This window comes from Onychomys torridus, chromosome 3 (assembly GCF_903995425.1).
Source record: "Onychomys torridus chromosome 3, mOncTor1.1, whole genome shotgun sequence".
Classification (NCBI taxonomy): domain Eukaryota; kingdom Metazoa; phylum Chordata; class Mammalia; order Rodentia; family Cricetidae; genus Onychomys; species Onychomys torridus.
Window position 1 is genome coordinate 111,544,273 of NC_050445.1, and position 18,074 is coordinate 111,562,346.

At 46.2% G+C, this 18,074-nt stretch overlaps 2 protein-coding genes and 1 non-coding gene across 9 annotated transcripts in view; 2 read left to right on the forward strand and 1 right to left on the reverse strand.

Moving 5' to 3' along the window:
* Positions 1 to 429: 429 nt before the first annotated feature.
* Positions 430 to 8,889, reverse strand: Pcyox1 (prenylcysteine oxidase 1). Its single transcript, XM_036182869.1, has 6 exons — positions 8,709 to 8,889; positions 7,651 to 7,857; positions 5,952 to 6,126; positions 4,045 to 4,256; positions 3,574 to 3,726; positions 430 to 1,543 (listed from the first exon to the last, which is right to left on the reverse strand). The coding sequence occupies exons 1-6, from the start codon at positions 8,818 to 8,820 to the stop codon at positions 885 to 887; spliced, it is 1,518 nt and encodes a 505-aa protein (XP_036038762.1). The 5' UTR covers positions 8,821 to 8,889; the 3' UTR covers positions 430 to 884.
* A 7,767-nt stretch (positions 8,890 to 16,656) lies between these two features.
* Trnag-ccc lies at positions 16,657 to 16,727 on the forward strand. Its single transcript has one exon. It is a non-coding gene; the product is annotated as a tRNA-Gly (tRNA).
* A 267-nt stretch (positions 16,728 to 16,994) lies between these two features.
* Positions 16,995 to 18,074, forward strand: part of Tia1 (TIA1 cytotoxic granule associated RNA binding protein) — a 35,252-nt gene continuing 34,172 nt past the window's right edge. For 5 of the 7 annotated variants that reach the window (XR_004944493.1, XR_004944494.1, XM_036181117.1 and 2 more), the window contains exon 1: positions 17,027 to 17,295. Coding sequence is in view for 4 of the 7 variants with exons in the window: in XM_036181117.1 (XP_036037010.1) it covers positions 17,270 to 17,295 (26 nt within the window). In the remaining 3 variants the exon portion in view is untranslated. Of the gene's footprint in view, positions 17,650 to 18,074 lie in introns of all 7 variants that reach the window. The other 2 variants (XM_036181119.1, XM_036181121.1) reach the window with 2 other exon arrangements.

Here is an 18,074-nt window from a genome sequence, read left to right on the forward strand (position 1 = left end):
AGCACATTTACATTAAAACAAATGTAAACTGCCAGGAATTGGACCTCATGCCTATATCCGGCATGTGGGAGGCTGAGACAGGAGGATTGCTGTGATTTAAAGACCAGCCTAAGTTACATACTTAGTTCCAGCCTGGTGTGCAGAGTAAGACATAGTTTCAACATCCCCCAAAGGGAGAAAAACTAGAGAGAAAGAAAAGAAAAAGTTTGCTCTATAATTTGAAGCAAAGTCAGGACCACACCCAGCCCACTGAGTCCAAATCCAGGTGTTTATCAAGTTCCAGGTGACACTTAGAACATTGGGCAGTCAGTGGTGGCCCATGGCTTTAATCCCAGCACTTGGGAGGCAGAGGCAGGTGGATCTGATAGTTCATGGCCAGCCTGGTCTACAGAGCAGTTCCAGGACAGCCATAGCCAGGAATGTTACACAGATAAACCCTGTCTCAAAAAACAAAACAAAACAAACAAACAAACAAACCTCCCCAAATCCCCCAAGTTTGGGAAACTCTGCCTGCCAGCGTCCCCCACAGTTAAAAGCCAGGCTTAATGGCAAGAGCCTGTAATCCCAGGCACTTGGGAGACTGAGGCAGGACTCCTCCTAGACAACTTAGTGAGACCCAGTCTCAAAAGAAAAACCACAAAGAGGGCTGGATGTAGCTCAGATCAGTAGTAGAGTGTTTGCCTAGCATGCACAAGGCCTTAGGTTCAATCCTCCTGTACCTCCCCCAAAACGAAAGAGTGAAGACAGTCTGGCTGAAGATCAAGTTCTCCAATGAACGGAACGTTGTGTTTTCTCATGACCCACAGGAAGAGTGCTGGTAAAGATTCAACTCTGCTGACCCAGTCCTTCAAGAGCAGGATGCTCTGGGGAGGGGCAGTGCTCAGTTACAGCTCCGTTTTGAGCTTTTCATACAGGTCCTCCTGGTCAATCATGTCCTCGTTACCGTTCCAGCGGTGGTAGGCAAGGAGAGCTGCGTTGTAGCCAGCGATGGCACTCATCTCCATGCAGCTGGCCGCAAACTCAATGCCATTGAGGTAATAGAGCCGGTCATGGAGGATGATGGAGGGACACTTCTGAGGAGGCTCATAGTAAGGGTAGGACAGCCATTGCTTCCGTACAGCATAATCATAGGACAAGAAGAGCTTTGAAATCTGCTCTTTGGTGAGAACGTCCCTAGAGAAGGTCTTCCACACGTGCATGCCATCCACCGCTGGTGCAGGCCCCTCCTTCGCTCTTACAGGGGCCACAATGGACAGGCTGTTAATAAACATATCTGAGTCATCAGTGACAAGAACCGTGGAGAGGCCGAACTGATCCTTGGGTCTGGAGCTGAAGAGAGTGGAATTGAGTTCTCCTTTAATTAAAGTTGTCACCAGGTGTTGATATGGGTCATCGAATTCCTCAATGGGCGGATCAAAATTGAGGAAAGTTATGTCAGACATCTTCCGGTTCAATGGAGCTGCCACAAGGACAATGTCATAGAAGTCCGAATGGGTCTCGGATCCTGTTTTATATACCACTTCATACATCTTTGTGGGATTTCCTAGAGGAGCATGGGGAAGTGCGTATTTTAGTGCTTCTAACATACTCAATTTCAGGCCTTCTAAAAATAATTCTGTAACATTTTTTTGCCTTCATATGTGTACATGTGCTTTTTTGTATGGAGGTCAGAGGTTAACCTCAAGTGTCAGCCCCTCCCCAGGAGTTGTCCATCTTGGTTTTTGTCCTTTTTTTTTTAAAAAGATTTATTTTTTGTTATTATTTTATGTATTGAAATGTTTGCCCACATGTATGTCTGTGCACTAAGTGCATGCCTGGTGCCTCTGGAGGCCAGAGAGGGAGTCAGAGTCTCTGGAACTGGAGGTATACAGGCAACTGTGAGCTGCCATGTGGGTGCTGGGAACTGAACTCAGGATCTTTGCAAGAGCAGCCAGTGCTCTTAACCACTGAGTCATCTCTCTAGCTTCCCATCTTGCTTCTCTCTCACTGCAGCTTACCAATTCAGCTACACTGGCTACCAGTGAGCCCCAAGGATTTCCCCATCTCTACTCTCTCCAGCACCACAATTACAAGCACTTGCCAAAATGCCCAGCTCTGTATGTGGGTCAAGTTCCCATGCTTGCATGGCAATGACTTTATGGAAAAGGCTCTTATCTTCCCAGCCCTTTTTTTAATTTTTTGAGGCTGTGTCTCATGTAGCTTAGGCTGCCTTCAAACTCACTACGCTGCCAAAGATAACCTTGAACTTCCACTTCTGGAGTATTGAAATTATAAGGTATGTTCCATCACCTAGTTTCTGTGATAGTGGAGATCAAGCCCATAGTTTCATGCATGCTAGGCAAGTACTCTACCAACCAAGATACACACCTAGCCCAAGACTCTAGCATGTATGTGGTGTGCGCACAGGTATGTACAAATACCTATGTATGGATGTGTCTGCATCTGGACATGCACACAAAGGCTAGAAGAGGACATGGGGTGTCATGTTCTATAGCTCTTTGCCTTATTCTCTTGAAACAGGGTCTCTCAGTAAACCAGAGCTCACAACAAACTGCAGCGTTATCTCTGTCCATATGCTTCACCATACTGCAGTCACAGGCACATATGAGAGACATATAGCTCTTTTTTTTTTTTTTTTTCAGAGCTGAGGATAAAACCCAGGGCCTTGTGCTTGCTAGGCAAGCACTCTATCACTGAGCTAAATCCCCAACCCCTGGCTCTTTCTTTTTTTAAACATGGGTACTGGCGATTTGAACAAAGGTCCTCATGCTTGTGAAGCAAGTTCCTCTTACCCACTGAGCCATTTCCCCAGGCCAGAAAAATCTTTTTTTTTTTTTTTCTCTTACGAAGTTCCAAAACAGTGGAACTTCACACTGCTCATGCAGAAATGTTCCCAACTGTGCTAAAAAGGCATGACCATGGCTCATGGGACATGGGAAAAATTCTCAAAGAGAATGTTCCACATTTTGTTCTTACTGAGTAGAAAAATGTCCTCAATGTAATACAATTGGAGATTGTATCATAGAGAAGCTATTAGAAGTTATAGAATTATGAGACCTGAGTTCAAATCCACATCACCCATGTAAAAAGCTAGGCATGGTGGCATGCAGCTTTAATCTTAGAATTTAGGAGACAGAGCAAGTGGGTCTCTGTGAGTCTGAGGCCAACAGTCTACATAGTGAGTTCCAGGACAGCCAGAGCTACTTTAGATAGAAAACCCCTATCTTGGGGGCTGGAGAGGTGGCTCAGCAGTTAGAGCATTGGCTGCTCTTCCAGAGGACCTGGGTTCAATTCCTAGCACCCACATGGCAGTTTACAACTGTCTGTAACTCCACCTTCCAGGAATCTGACGTCGACAGACATACATGCAGGCAAAATATCAATGCACATAAAACAAATAAATCATTAAAAAAGAAAAGAAAAAGTGTGTGTGTGTGTGTGTGTGAGAGAGAGAGAGACAGACAGACAGACAGACAGAGACAGAGAGAGAGACAGAGAGAGAGAGAAAGATATTTTCTCCCTGAGCTGTCATCTTTGCAAGAATAACCAGGAACAATCAAAGTTCAGCCTCACCTGTCTGTGTGGTCCTTGTCTTCTCCTCTATGGACACTACGGAGCCAGTTATAAGGTTGCTGCTGGAGGCCTGAAGGAGCCTTGAGCAAACAACTTTATTACCACCTTCCACTGCCCAAAGGTTGGAATCAGCGCCTGTCATTGACACTGCCCCTGTGAGGAATGGGCAAACACGTTTTAATTCTGTCTTGGCTGGGTAAGTGGCCCCCTCCCATCCACTTAGAAGTTCTGCTCCAAATGCCTCCAGATGTTGCCAGATGACCCTCTGGGGCGAGAACCACTGGCACTGTCAGAAGCCCAGGACCCTCTACCCCTAACAACTCACAGACAGAAATAAATTATGTCGATAAAAAATGCTTGAGACTCTAAGGCAGGCAGCCTCCCCATCCCAGGCCTGATGCCAGAGCTCCCAACCCAGTTGCTAAGTTCCTTCGTGATGGTTATTAGTGATTTCCTCCAATCCTGTCTTACCCACAAAGGCATTGAGGTTGGTGCTTTGACCAAAATTGACCCGCATGATAGGAGCGATCATCTCGCTGAGGAATGTCTCAGAGAAGCCTGCTTTCTGCAGGTTTTCATGGAGAGTTTGGTTAAGCAGTCGGACATAGTCATCCCCTCCGATAGCGAGCAATAACTTTTCTACACTGCTGAAGGCATAGTCATGGGACTGATAACGATAGATCCTTGAAAAAAAGAGAAATGGTCGTTAAACCCCACACAGGACAGGGGGCTACAAGCAGTCTCAGAAAAGAGAAACTGATGAGGTTCCATGGTGTAATGGTTAGCATCTGGACTCTGAATCCAGCAATCAGAGTTCAAATCTAACTCTGTCTTGAAAAATTAAAAAAAAAAAAAAAAGCCAGATATAGGGAGCTGCCATTCTAAGATGGCGCCGACTTCCTGACAACTTTGCTGTAAACAACTCCATATTTGGCTGTGCTTGCTGGGCTGTGCGCCTCGAGGTTTGTGCATGCGCGTATATGGTAATATGGCCTTATGTCCTCAGCCTATCCCGTGGCTTCCCGTGGCTCCCCGTGCTTGCATTCTGGTGGGATCCAATCACAGATTGACCCATTCACTTGGTTCCCTATATAAGCAGCTGCCTTTTGGTTCTTGGGGCCCCTCACCTCCCGCTCTCCCTCAATCAAGAAGTGCTCCAATAAAGTGTGATCTGAGAACAATCCTCGAATGGTGGTCGTTCTTCCTCGCTGGTCGAGGAGCTCGCCGCAGCCAGACTTGGGAGGCTGAGGCAAAAGGATTGCAAATTGCAAACCAGCCATGGATACACAGTGAAATTCTATCTTTTTTTTTTTTTTTTTTAGTTTTTCGAGACAGATTTTTTTTGTGTATCCCTGACTATTTTGGAATTCACTCTATAGATCAACTGGTCTCAAACATGTTTCTATCTGTTTTTCTCCCCTCTACATATTTCTATCTAAATCTCTTATCTGCTCTCCTCAAGAGTCCCTGGGGTAAATAAATATGGGAACTGGTCTCCCACAACCAGCATGATGCAGGCATTAAGAGAGAGAAACCCTGTCTCGAAAAACCAAAAAGAGAGAGAGAGAGAGAAACTCCAGATTAAGTTGGCCTGGGAGGGAACTCCAGCTTTACCACTTCCTAGATGGGTGGGTAGTCTTCTACACTTAAAACCTGGACATCAACGGGTTGGTGGTGGCGCACGCCTTTAATCCCAGCACTTGGGAAGCAGAGGCAGGCGAATCTCTGTGAGTTTGAGACCAGCCTGGGCTACCAAGTGAGTTCCAGGAAAGGCACAAAGCTACATAGAGAAACCGTGTCTCGAAAAACCAAAAAAAAAAAAAAAAAACAAAAACAAAAACCCCAAAAAAACTGGACATCTCCACCTTTCACATCCGCCACAATCATCCAACAGCAGTGGCTCTGGAGCCAGCTGCCATGAGAATTAATGCCTTTTTTTCTTTTTCAAACCCAGCTTCCGAATTGTTTTGCAAATGTTTTTTTCTTTTTTTTTTTTTTGAGCTGAGGATCGAACCCAGGGCCTTGTGCTTGCTAGGCAAACACTCTACCACTGAGCTAAATCCCCAACCCACAAATGTTTCTTTAGTGTTGCCGGACACTCTTAGATGCTGCACAGAAGTCAACTCCTTAAATGGGATGGTCAGGCATGCCAGGCAAGTGTTCAACCACTGAGCCACATCTCAGCCCTTGCAAAGTACAATTTAGAAACAAAAACAACCGACATGTTAAGCTCCCAAACGGGGTGATGATCTGCATGTTTTCTGTGAAACATTTTGCCTAACAAAGCGGTGACTAGGCAGAGAACTAGTTCAGGGAACTAACATCCTCATGCTCGTCAGACCGGAAGGTCTTAAGTTCAACAGAAGCGGGATAGTTACCTCATAAACTTGTCCAGCAAGTCTTCTACCCACATGTGCATTCTCAGAGACTGAAATCCATAGCGCCACACCAGCTTAATCATGTTGATTATAAACCAGCTGCTCTCCTCAAACACCAGAGACTTTCCATTGTACACCCCCATCAGGCCACCTGAAGCTGGAACACTGGAGAGACCTGCCAAAATAGAGGGAGGGCCTCAGGAGACGGCTCAGTGGTTATGAGCCCTTGCTGCTCTTGTAGAGGACTTGGGTTCAGTTCATCCATGTCGGACAGTTCACAACCACCTGTAACTCTAGTTCCAGGGGATCGGATGCCTTCTCCCGACCTGTGTGGGCATCTACATTCACACGCACATACCTCACACAGACACAGACAGACAGACAGGCACACACACAATTTAAAAACAATAAAATAAATCTTAATACAAAACAAAACAACCCAGAGGAGATGATTTCTTTTTCTTTTTTTGGTTTTTCCAGACAGAGTTTCTTTGCATAGTTTTGATGCCTGTCCTGGATCTCACTCTGTAGACCAGGCTGGCCTCGAACTCACAGAGATCTGCCTAGCTCTGCCTTCCGAGTGCTGGGATTAAAGGCGTGCACCACCACTGCCTGCCATGCCAGTGGTTTCTACATTGGCCCAATGAAAAGGGAATTTGGGTGGCCTGCCAGGGACATTCTGAGTGAGTGACTTAGGGGCCGTCCCCAGGTCTCAGGAGACACATTAGAGTTCTATGTTTAAAACAGTTCGGACACTCTGATTGCTCAATCCACAAACTGACACTAGGACATGACAGAAGATCATGTACATGTACCAAATTAACCCCACTATTCTTAGTCACAGAGAAGAAAGTATCAGTGAGGGATGAAAAAGGCGGCAGCTGAGGAAGAAGATGTACTTCCATTCCTGTGCTGATCTTTGCAAAACTAGGACTTTCGGGTAAATGGGAAAAAGCCAAAGTTACACAATATTCCCTAAGAAGGCTTGCAGAGGCCTGTCAGACTTCCTTCCAACATGCCCTGCTCCTCTGCTGGCAGTGTGTCGTCCCTGTGAGCACATGTCTCTGTACCCCGTTCGAGTGACTTCAAGCCAAGTGTTTGAAGTCCGTGGGCCTCATCAGGAAAATGAGCTAAGGTTTCTGCTAGCTCCAAACACCCTGACTCTTCAACCCAAACCCAGGGAGGGGTTCGAGAACTGACAACGGGGACCAAGCAAGATGGCTCAGCCCCTAAAGGCATCTGCTGCCAAGCCTGACGACCTGAGTTCAATTCCTGGGACCCATGTGGTAGAAGGAGAGAACTGACTCATCAGTTGCCCTCTGCCCCCCCCCCATACACACCCTTGTAGCCCTCAGACCACACCCCCACCCCTTCACACAAAAGAAACAGCGAAAACTTAATTTTTTTAAATAAAAGTTTCTTGAAGAATTGATAGCAAACCGCCATTCTCATTGCAGCCTGTGGTTGTAATTCCAGAGAACTGACGACACACAGGTAACTAGAGTCTCGTTACAGGAGAGTGGCCCAAAGCTAAACCGGTACCAACTGCTAAACTAAACCCCGCGGCGAGAGAAACAGTTTCATCAACTTCTCTGCAGACGACAAACAAGGCAGAAACACCTCAGCTCTCTGTGTGGATGAAAACGCCTAGCGCCAGTCACACAGAAATCTGCTTGGCTGTAAGACCACAATCACATACCCAGCTCTTTGACAAAACGCTTCATGTGCAAATTTAGGGGGTGGATAACAGAACCCCCTGACTCGTAGTCATGACCTTCCACCTTCAAAGTGGCCAAACGGCCCCCGACCTCTTCTCTTTCAAATACGTCAATCTTCACATCCTTCCCAAATTTCTTCCGAAGGTAATAGGCTGAGGAAGTGCCACCAATTCCAGCACCGACGATTGCTGTGAGGGATAAAGAGGGAAAAGAGGAACCGTTTGTTTCCCCTCTTAGCGGGGTGGCTGTTGTGTTTGAAAGGCCATTAACCAATAATAGACATTACTCAAGACTATAACTAACAACTTAGTGGAGCCTGGGGCAGCGTTCTTTCTGAAGTCCCACTCCCTGTATCTGGACAGGAGCTTTAGATGAAATTACAAATAACAGTTAGTCAAAAGATGCCCAAACATCTCCACAGATCTTTGTGGAGAGACCACCGGACCCACGGACGCTCCTGTACCCAACTCCTGGAGAAGCATGAATGGGCCCCTCCTGCACGCATTTTAAATAAAGTGGCCGCCATCTTCGCCCAGCTTCGTTCTTTGTCTCTCTGAGGCTCCAACACCATCAACGATCCCCAAAGACAGAACTTCAGATGGGGACATTACGCCCGGAAGTGGAAACCCAAGGGAAACAAGGCCAGGAAGACAACCGGTCCTCTCCCTAGCTGCAGCAGTTGCAGCCTCGCAAGCAGAGCGCAGGTGCGGGGAGGAGGTCCAGCTCTTTCGGGGGAGGGTTTGGGGGAGGGGGACGACAGACTAGTCCCTATGCGGTGTCTGCCCGCCTCAGTCTCCCAGACAGACTCGGCTCTAGGGACAGTCAAGAAGAGGCGGGCTCCCGAGGGCATCCAGCAACCAGAGCTGATGGCCTCCCAGGCTGGGGCTGCAGGGGAAGCAGGTCCCGAGCTTGCCCACGCCTCCAGTGGCACCGTTCCACGCTCGGGAGCACACGGCCAGGTCCGTAGGACCCCGATCTCCACCCTGCCGCGGGAAAACGGTCCTCCGCGTTGCCTAGCCTCCTCATCCCCCGCACCTACCGATCCTGTCCGGCGGGGCCCGGGGCTCGGCGCTTGCTAGGCTGCCCAATTCACACAGCAGCAGCCCCAGCCCGAAATGCAAGCCCACCAGCGCCGCAGCGTAGTGTCCCATGGCCTCCCGCTGCTGCAGACTGACAGTGGGTCGGCCAAGCGGACCTGGAGCTCTAGGAGTCTGCGCGCGCTCGCCCCGCCCAGGCCCCGCCCAGGCCCCGCCCCAGGGCCCATCGCCACGCCCACCAGCCCCACCCAGGTCCTTTGCTCCCCAGGCTCACTCTACCTTGTGTCCCTGACCCTAAGCCACTGTGTCCTCGAAGTCCACTCTGTCCCCGTCCCCGGAAGCTCACGTCCAAGGCGCAGGTTGAGGCCCACCTCAGCTCTCCTCCTTCCCGCCTCTCCTCTTCTTCACTAATGCCCTCTACGGTGCCCCAAATCGCGTTCTTGCAGTGAATTCACGTAGCCAATCTCAGTCAAAAAACAGGCAAACTAGCCGCTAACATTTCCGAACTGAGTGCTTTGTTCCAAGGACTCCTTAGGTGCGTGATAAGAAAAAGAAGGGAGATGGGGGATTGTGAAGTAGGGGGAGCAGAACATGGGACCCACGTCCATACACGAAAAGGGGCCTCCCACATAAGGTCTGTTTCAAGTTGAAGACAATCGAGAAGACACAAATACTAGAATGCTGTCCATCTTCTTCCAGTTACCTAAAAACAAAACACAAGGGGAGAGCTGGAGATATGACTTAGTGGTTAAGAGAACTTCCTGCTCTTTGCCTGGACCAGAGTTCTGTTTCCAGCACCCACATCCTGGTGGTTCACATTGGCCTGTAACTCCAGCTCTAGCCTCTGTCATCACCCACAAACACACACTCGTATGCATAACATACACAATTGTAAAGGACTAGAGAGATAACTCAGGGGCAAAATGGTCTTTACTGAGTTCAGTTTCTGAGGCTTACAATTGCCTGTGTGTAACATCAGCTCTTCTGACTTTCCAGGGCATCACAATACACTCAAACACTTAAATAAAAGTAAACACATACACAAAAGAGTCCCTCCTCCCTTCTCTACCTGGAGGGATGGAGGTTTATCTCCAAAGACAATTTTAGACATTGTAAGTAAAATGTCTAGGAAGCCATTAGCTTGGCCTAAGCTCCTGAACTAAATGAAGGGCCTGCCAAATCAAAGTAGGATCACCGCTGCAACTGCATGCTACCAACGCAAAACTGAGTTTTCTGACTGACCTCATAGAAAAAGGAGAGTGGTTCATCAGCCGGTGGCTCTGTGGCAGGAGAGCTAAGGAAACCCCTCTGCTTCTCCAGTCTGCTCTCTTTCTGGCTTCTGCCTTCCTCTGTCTGCCCTTGTCAGCCTGGAGACCCAGGCTTCTCCACCAGACACGGGGAAGAGCCGAGCTACTTTATAGAACAAGGTGCTTCCCATTCTCACGGCGCATAGAGGCCAAACGACCTGTTCATTTCTTGTGGTTTTTTTTCTTTCACTGCCTTTGTTTTGTTTTTTTATGACAGAATCTCGAGTAGCCCAAGTGATCTCTAGTTTACTGCGCAGTCCAGGCTGACCTTGAACTCTTCACCTCCTGTGTGCTGGGACTTGACAGGCTTTCAACAGCCAGAAACTCACAGAACAAACTTGACCCTGGAGACTTTCTCTCACTCTTTGCTTTCTCACAGTCGTCCAGCCATAGAAACTGGAACTCCTCTTCCTTGTCAGATGCCTTATCTTGTCTCCAAAAATTGACTATCCTTTGAAGACACCTTCTATTCCAAGCTGGCTTCTGGAAAGTTACTCATTTCCCTGGGGCATCTTCCAAATTTCTGTTTGATTTTCTCTTGTTTATGGAGACAGAGTCTCACGGTGTAGCCTTGGCTGGGCTTGAACTCACAGATATTTGCCTGCCTCTGCTTCCTGAGTGCTGGGATGAAAGGACTGTGCCACCAAAGGGACTATTTTTCTCTTGTTAATGTGGTTTTGTTATAGGGGTCTGTCTTAAATAAGAACTCATAAAAATGAAGGAATTTTTTTCCTTCCCCCTAACTGATGTCATACTATAAAACACACTCATACAGTGTGAAAAGACCATTTGGGTGCAGAGAGGAAGGCTCAGTCTGTGAAGTGCTGGGCTTGCAAACATAAGAACCTGAGTTCAGAGCCCAGAGCCCATGTGAAAGTCTAGATTTGGAAGCATGTGCCTGTAATCCCAGGGCTGGAAGACAGGAGGGTCCCTAGGACTTGCTGGCCAGGTAACCTAACATAATTGGCAAGCTCCAGGTTCAGCGAGAGATCCTTTCTCAAAATCTAAGGTGAAATTTGGTCAATTGTGCCCGTGGTGACACACACCTTTAGTCCCTACACTCAGGAGGCATAGGCAAGCAGATCTCTGAGTTTGAAGCTAACCTGGTCTGTCAAAACACGGTTCAGGAATGGAGTGAGGAGAATTCTGAGTGCATGTGAGAACATTCCGAGGCTGAGCTTCTCTTGGAATGTGTTTTTGTGTTCCTCCTAGATGTAGCAGATAGGAGTGAGTTGACTTCAGATTACTCATTATGCTTGCTGTTGTTGTTCAATTAAATGTTTAAACTATCCTTTTTGTGCTATGGAAAAACATGTTGTTGCCACCTGTGACCTCTCCTTGTGATTGCATACAACTTGAACTCATGAGAACTTTACTTTTTTTTTTCTTAACCCTCAGAGTATAAATGTCTGATGCTCTGAATAAAATTGGCTATTGAATGAGACTTTAGTCCATCTCATTTATCAGCTCCATCCTCCCAGGTCCCACACCTCTAGAGTGGTGACATTGGTCTACAGAGTGAGGTCCATGACTGCTAGAGCTACATAGAGAAACACTTTCTCAAAAAACCAAGAATGAATGAATACATGGAGAAATAGATAAGGCGAAGATACATTTGAGGAAGATACTCAAATGTTAACTTCTGTGAGAAAAGCTATTGGCTCTAACATGACTCCATTTCTCTTGCCCCCCCCCCCGCAAGAGAATCCACAAAAGAAACAGTATATGAGCATAAAGAGTAGTATTAATTAAAGGAAACTGAATTGGATACAAAAAAGGTTGAACGTGGGGCTAGCCAGATGACTGAGCCAGTAAAGATGCTTATGGTCCAAGCCTGGTGACAAAGTCCTACCTCCTAAACTCACATGAAGGTTGGAAAAAAAACGACCATAAAGTTTGTCCTCTGACTTCCACGTGTACAACTGTGCTATGCATCAGGGTAGGTCTCACTGAGCCAGTAGTATTTGGGGCAAAAGCTGATAAGAAGTGAGGGAGCAGGACCCTGTATGTAACAGTGGAGAGAGCAAAGAGAATGCTTGGCATGTTTGAGAGGTTGGTGGGTCATTTCCAGAATGCAGGGGGAGAGCTGGGGAGGGACTACAATGCAAGAGCTGCACTGAGGAGCCCAGAGTGCAGAGTACTTCTCCCATACATCTACGCACTGCAAAGGAAACAGAGCTAAACTGTAGCGGTTGCTTTGATTCCCAAAGTACGTTGTGCCACAGGAGTTCAATGCATTAGAAGCAACTGGCCCTTGGTAAATATTTGTTGTTTGATTAGAATTGGTCCTGTTAGTGACCTTGAGCCTTGTGTCATATTTGGAAACTGGCTTCCACTACTGAAGCCATGTGAAAGAATAGACAGGAAGTTCAGTGGGGTGCTCTGCAAAGTGGGGGCCAAGACATTTTCATTCTGCACCTTTCAGAAGAACAATCCTGATGATACTTGGACTGGAAACACACACACACACACACACACACACACACACACACACACAGAGAGAGAGAGAGAGAGAGAGAGAGAGAGAGAGAGAGCGCTAGGTGAGGCAGTGCACATCTGTAATCACAGCACTTGGGAGGTGGAAGCTGGAAGATCAAGGGTTCAAGCCAGCCTGTTTTACATAAGCCCCTGCCTCAAAAATAACAACAGAACAAAACACAGTAACAATCAAACAAAACTAACAAAGGAAATGTTACCATATTTACCATATACATAAAGTATAATTTTTGTTTGTTTGGGGGACAGAGTCTCCCTATGTAACCCAGGTAGGCCTCCAACTTTTTAAAAAATTTTCATGTGCATTGGTGTTTTGCCTGCAAGTATGTCTGTTTGAGGGTGTCAGAACCTCTGGGACTGGAGTCACAGACAGTTGTGAGCTGCATGAGGGTGCTGGAAACTGAAGCCAGGTCCTCTGGGAGGCTCAGGCTCCCCTGTAGGAGGCTAGGAGGGTCACTTCAGGGCAGTTGACAAACCCCACAAAGAGGCCATTGACAAACACAAATAGGTTGCACATGGACTGACTTCCTGCTTTCTTTTTCTTTTTCTTTCTTTCTTTCTTTTTTTTTTTTTTTTTTTTTTGGTTTTTTTGAGACAGGGTTTCTCTGTGTAGCTTTTCCTGGAACTCACTTTGTAGACCAGGCTGGCCTTGAACTCACAGAGATCCGCCTGGCTCTGCCTCCCGAGTGCTGGGATTAAAGCTGTGCACCACCACCTCCTGGCTACTTCCTGCTTTCTATAGTTTTGAATACCCTTGCCCTACTGATCCCATGCTCAGTTCCTTCCCTGTTACCTCATTCTTGCCCTAAAATATTCAGTGACCTCTATACAAATTGAATTTGAGTGGCTGGAATTTTCCCTATTGCAATAATATCTCACTGATTAAAATCCATCTCTATTAGTTTGTACACTTCCATGCTTGTCTTTGAGAACATAGAGACCCAAAATTCTGCCACTGCTTACAGAGATCCTTCTGCTTCTGCCTCTGGAATGCTGTGACTAAATGTATGTGCCTACATACTGCCAAGAGTAGAATTGTAAAACGGAAAACATTAATAGCTATGCACAAATAATTATTTTCTTCTAATAGAACAATCATTAGGATTGTTAATTTTGAAAAAAAAAAAAACAAAAAAAAACAAAACAAAACTCAAAGAGCTTTATCAATTGGTAGGAAGTGGTAAATTGTTTCATCTCTCAGCTTTTGCACATTTTTGTCCAAACATTTGCAACTAAATATCCCAGCTGGCTGCTGCCATGTGAGCGACACTGTAGAGGTGCACAAGGGTGTGCCTTGCAGAAACCAGCCCTGCAGAAAATGTATCCTTCTGAAAAACAGAAGCCCACATGAGACTTTGGAAGGCCTGGTCCTCAGGAATTTGACTCTTAGAAGGTTCTTGAGGACAAGATTGAACTATTTCCTTTGTGCATTTTCTCTTAAGATCTTTCTCAGAAAGAAGTATATGTCATTGAGCTGAGTGCTTGTGGGAGAGGGTCCATCGCCTACGGACCAGAACAGAAAAGGGAATACGAGGCTGAGAAAACATTGAAAGTTTAGAGCTATCCAAGTCTGGTGACTCTCTGTATATCCTCTCACATCTGGTTCTAAAGATCCGGGGCCTTTGTGGTCTGTAGTTCATTATAATGTAGATTGAGCGCCACCTGGAGTTTGCTTATTGCTAGAGCAAATTCTCCTTCGAGGGCCTCTGGCAATGAGCGGCAAGTTCCCGAGCCCGCAACACTGAGCATAACTAAAGATCAAAAGGGATATATGAAACATAATTCTCATCAAAAATTTGAATTTTGTTGCAGTGAAACAGCTAACATTAGGATACTTAAGGTTGTATTTACCCTGAAAAAAAAATGCATAAAGAGGAGGCTGAAGAAGGTGTATCTCTGTGAGTTTGAGACCATCCTGTAGATCTACGTAAAAAGTGTGTGTGTGTGTGTGTGTGTGTGTGTGTGTGAGAGAGAGAGAGAGAGAGAGAGAAAGAGAGAGTGAGAGAGAGAGAGAGTGAGAGAGAGAGAGAAATGGGGGAGAGAGAGTCAGAGATATACCATTTTTCATACTTACATTAGCAAAAACTAATAAAATAAATAGAATCTTGGTATAAGACAAAATGGAGGAAGTGGAGGAGGGCAGCTTAGAGCCTGACTTGAAAGCATTCTCAGTGGGGTGTGAACGATGACTACAAACTTTTTGCTTTTGTTGCCTGAGTCCCTGGCATGCTGGAATTACAAGTGTGAGTCCCCATAGAGGACAAAATTTTTGTCTACTCTGATTTTTATACACATATGTAATTCAGTAATTCTATATTTAGGAATCTATCCTACAGAAATAACGTGTAAAAAAAAAAAGAAAAGAAACAAAGAAAAAGATAGGAACTAGCTTTGGTCAGGCGTGATAGTTCACACCTGTAATTCCAAAATTTACAAGAGGGGCTGAGGCGGGAGGATTGGACTTTGAAGCAAGCCTAGTTTACATATCAAAGTACTGTCTCAAAAAATATCTATCAATGTATAAGGGTATCTGTACTGAAATTTTTATATTAATTGTAGTTAAAAAAAAAAAAAAAAAGAAAGAAAGAAAAAAGAGCTGGGCGGTGGTGGCGCACGCCTTTAATCCCAGCACTCAGGAGGCAGAGGCAGGCGGATCTCTGTGAGTTCGAAGCCAGCCTGAGCTACCAAGTGAGTTCCAGGACAGGCTCCAAAGCTACACAGAGAAACCCTGTCTCGAAAAAACAAACAAAGAGATGGCTCAGAGGTTAAGAGCACTACTCGTTCTTCCATGTGGTCCTGAGTTCAATTCCCAGCACCCACATGGTGGCTCTCAACCATCTGTAATGAGATCTGGTGCCCTCTTCTGGTCTGTGGATGTACATGCACACAGAACACTGTATAATCAGTTAATCAATCTTTTTAAAAAAATGCTGAACCATTAAAAATAAAGTAAGCTGGTGGTGGCTCATGCCTTTAATCCCAGGACTCAGAAAGCAGAGGAAGGTGTATCTCTGTGAGTTCAAGGCCAGCCTGCTCTACATAGAGAGTTTCAGGATGGCTGGGGTTACATAGTAAGACTGTCTTGAAAGAACCAAACCAAACAAAAAGAACAAAAGAAAAAAAAGCTCACTGAATGGAATGAGACAGAGTTTATTGTACTTGAACACCTCTGTTGATAAACTAAAAGTACCTTTAAACAGAACACCCCTTTTTTTAAAAAAAGTGTTCAAAATAGTATGCATTTTAAACATTTGTCATATTCTTCCCTTAAAATTATTATTTATTTATTGTTGTTATTTTTTTTTTTTTGAGAAGGGGGCGGTGGGAGCTGTTCTTAAGTAGCATTAAGTAGTTTTGAACTCCTGAACCTCTTTGCTTACTTCTGTGTTCTGAAGTGTGGGCGTTAGGGCAATATTTATTAGCTATCTAAATATAGCTCAATATAATCTGAAGATATGACGGACTCTAAAGACAATTATCGAAATGAAAATCCCAAATATTTTAGTGTAAACCAATGGTTCTCAACCTATGAGTCGAGACCCCTTTGGAAAACCTCTATCTCCAAAAATATTTACATTGAGATTCTTCATTCAATGTAAAATTACAGTTATGAAGTAGCAATGAAATAATTTTATGGTTGTGGGGGTCACCACGACATGAGGATAAGGAATACAGGAACCACATTCCAGAAACCACATTCCAGAGCCCTAACTGAGCCCTAAGCAAGGACTGACTTTTGAGATTCTTCTCCTCAGTTTGCAACAGTAACTGTGTCTTATAAGCTTTTCAATTACATTGAGTATACAAAAGAAATCTAGTCATTGGCATGCGAAAATATGGTTCCCGTTCAAAAAAAAAAATTGGCTATTGTCAAGAAGACATTATTTTCTTACTGCAATTCTTACTTCTAAATAATAATAAAAAAAGTTTTTTGAAACTCTAGATTTATCTGAAGTAAAAAAAGAAAAAGAAAAAGAAAAAAAAAAACCATTCAACAGCATTGGGATAAGAAAAGATGAATTGTTTCATAAAGCAACGGAAAAGATACAAATATCAATACGTTTTTCTTTCCAGATACATAGTCTCTACGAGCAAATGAATATACTATGTGTCTCCTATGGGTTTCTGGAGCTCCGTCACACCAACAGCGCCGCTGGTGTAGTGGTATCATGCAAGATTCCCATTCTTGCGACCCGGGTTCGATTCCCGGGCGGCGCATGACTCTTTTTTCCTTTCTTTTACAAGATAGCTTCAAAAAAAAGAGAGACATAGCTCCCGCTCTAAAGACACCTGTCGTTTTATGTTTTAGCCTCCCCGAAGATTTTTATTTCCGTACATAATTCACTAACGAAACACTCCGTTCTGAAACGACACAGATCCTGAACTATTGGCATTGCGCCTGCGCAGTCTGAGCCATCCCTTGCCGGGGGGAAGCGCGCCTGCGCAACAAGTGACTCGAAGGCTCGCAGCCTAACCCCGCGGCTTGGAGGGCGAGCGTGCTAGCTGGCTGTGCGCATGCGCGGCGTGGATCATTGGGCTGGCGGCTCCGAAGCGTCCGGCTCGCCGCCATCTTGAATCGGGGCTTCATTGTTCGCGGTGGGCCGGGCATTTTTGTGTAATTGCGGCCGAAGGAGAAGGCGAAGTAACCTCCAGTCAAGCGAGGAGGCCCGCTCTTCCGCAGCCATAGCCGCCCCAACGGTTTGGGAGGTAGCGAAGGGCAGGGAGCTGGACCCTGAGGTGCCGCCGCGACCGCAGCAGCCATGGAGGACGAGATGCCCAAGACTCTGTGAGTCTGGAGCAGCGATGAGGGAGGAGGGATGGTGGTCGCCCCGGAGGGAGGCCGCGGCCCTGAGCCTCTCGCAGCCTGTTGGTCTCCGTGGACGCCGCGCCGTGGTGGTTCCTCCCTCCCGTGCGCACGCCAGGATGCTCAGAGCCGAGCCGGGCTGAGAGGACGATGGCGGCGGGAGAGGGGCTCGGCGCCCGCGGCCCCAGACCTGGAGGAAGGACTTTTCATTCAAAGCTCTCCTCAGGACTCGGCACACCCTCCTGTCGTCCCAGGCTCGCTTCCCTTCCCCCCGCCCCTTCTTTTCGATGACTAGCTTCTTGATTTTCTTCTGGAAGTTCCTTGCACTTTCTCCTGGTAGGGGTTGTTTTTATTTTAATTCTTGAGGCTGAGGTAGAGCTTTATTCTTGCAGTTGAGAACTGGGGGGGAAAGGAAAGACAAGCCAGACGTCTTTTTCTGAAGTCTTGGGCTTTCCCTCTGTAGCACTTCCCTAACCCTCGCCCTAACTGGACAGACACCCAAGGATGTTGGAAGCGTTCTTAAAAGATGGAAATCTCACTCGGAGGAATGCATCTCCCGAGGGAAAGTGGATTTAATTAAAACACGTCTACCACCACTTGCTAACAGTGATTGATTTTGTTACGGATGAAGCGGCTGTAGTGAGTCAGCCCCAGCATCTTTAGTGAGTGTTGAGGAAGCCGCGCGGAGGATATTTTCTTTGTGGTTGTAACTCCCCCCTGCAGGCTTTGTGTTGGAGCGCACTGGATGAGGTGATCCTGCC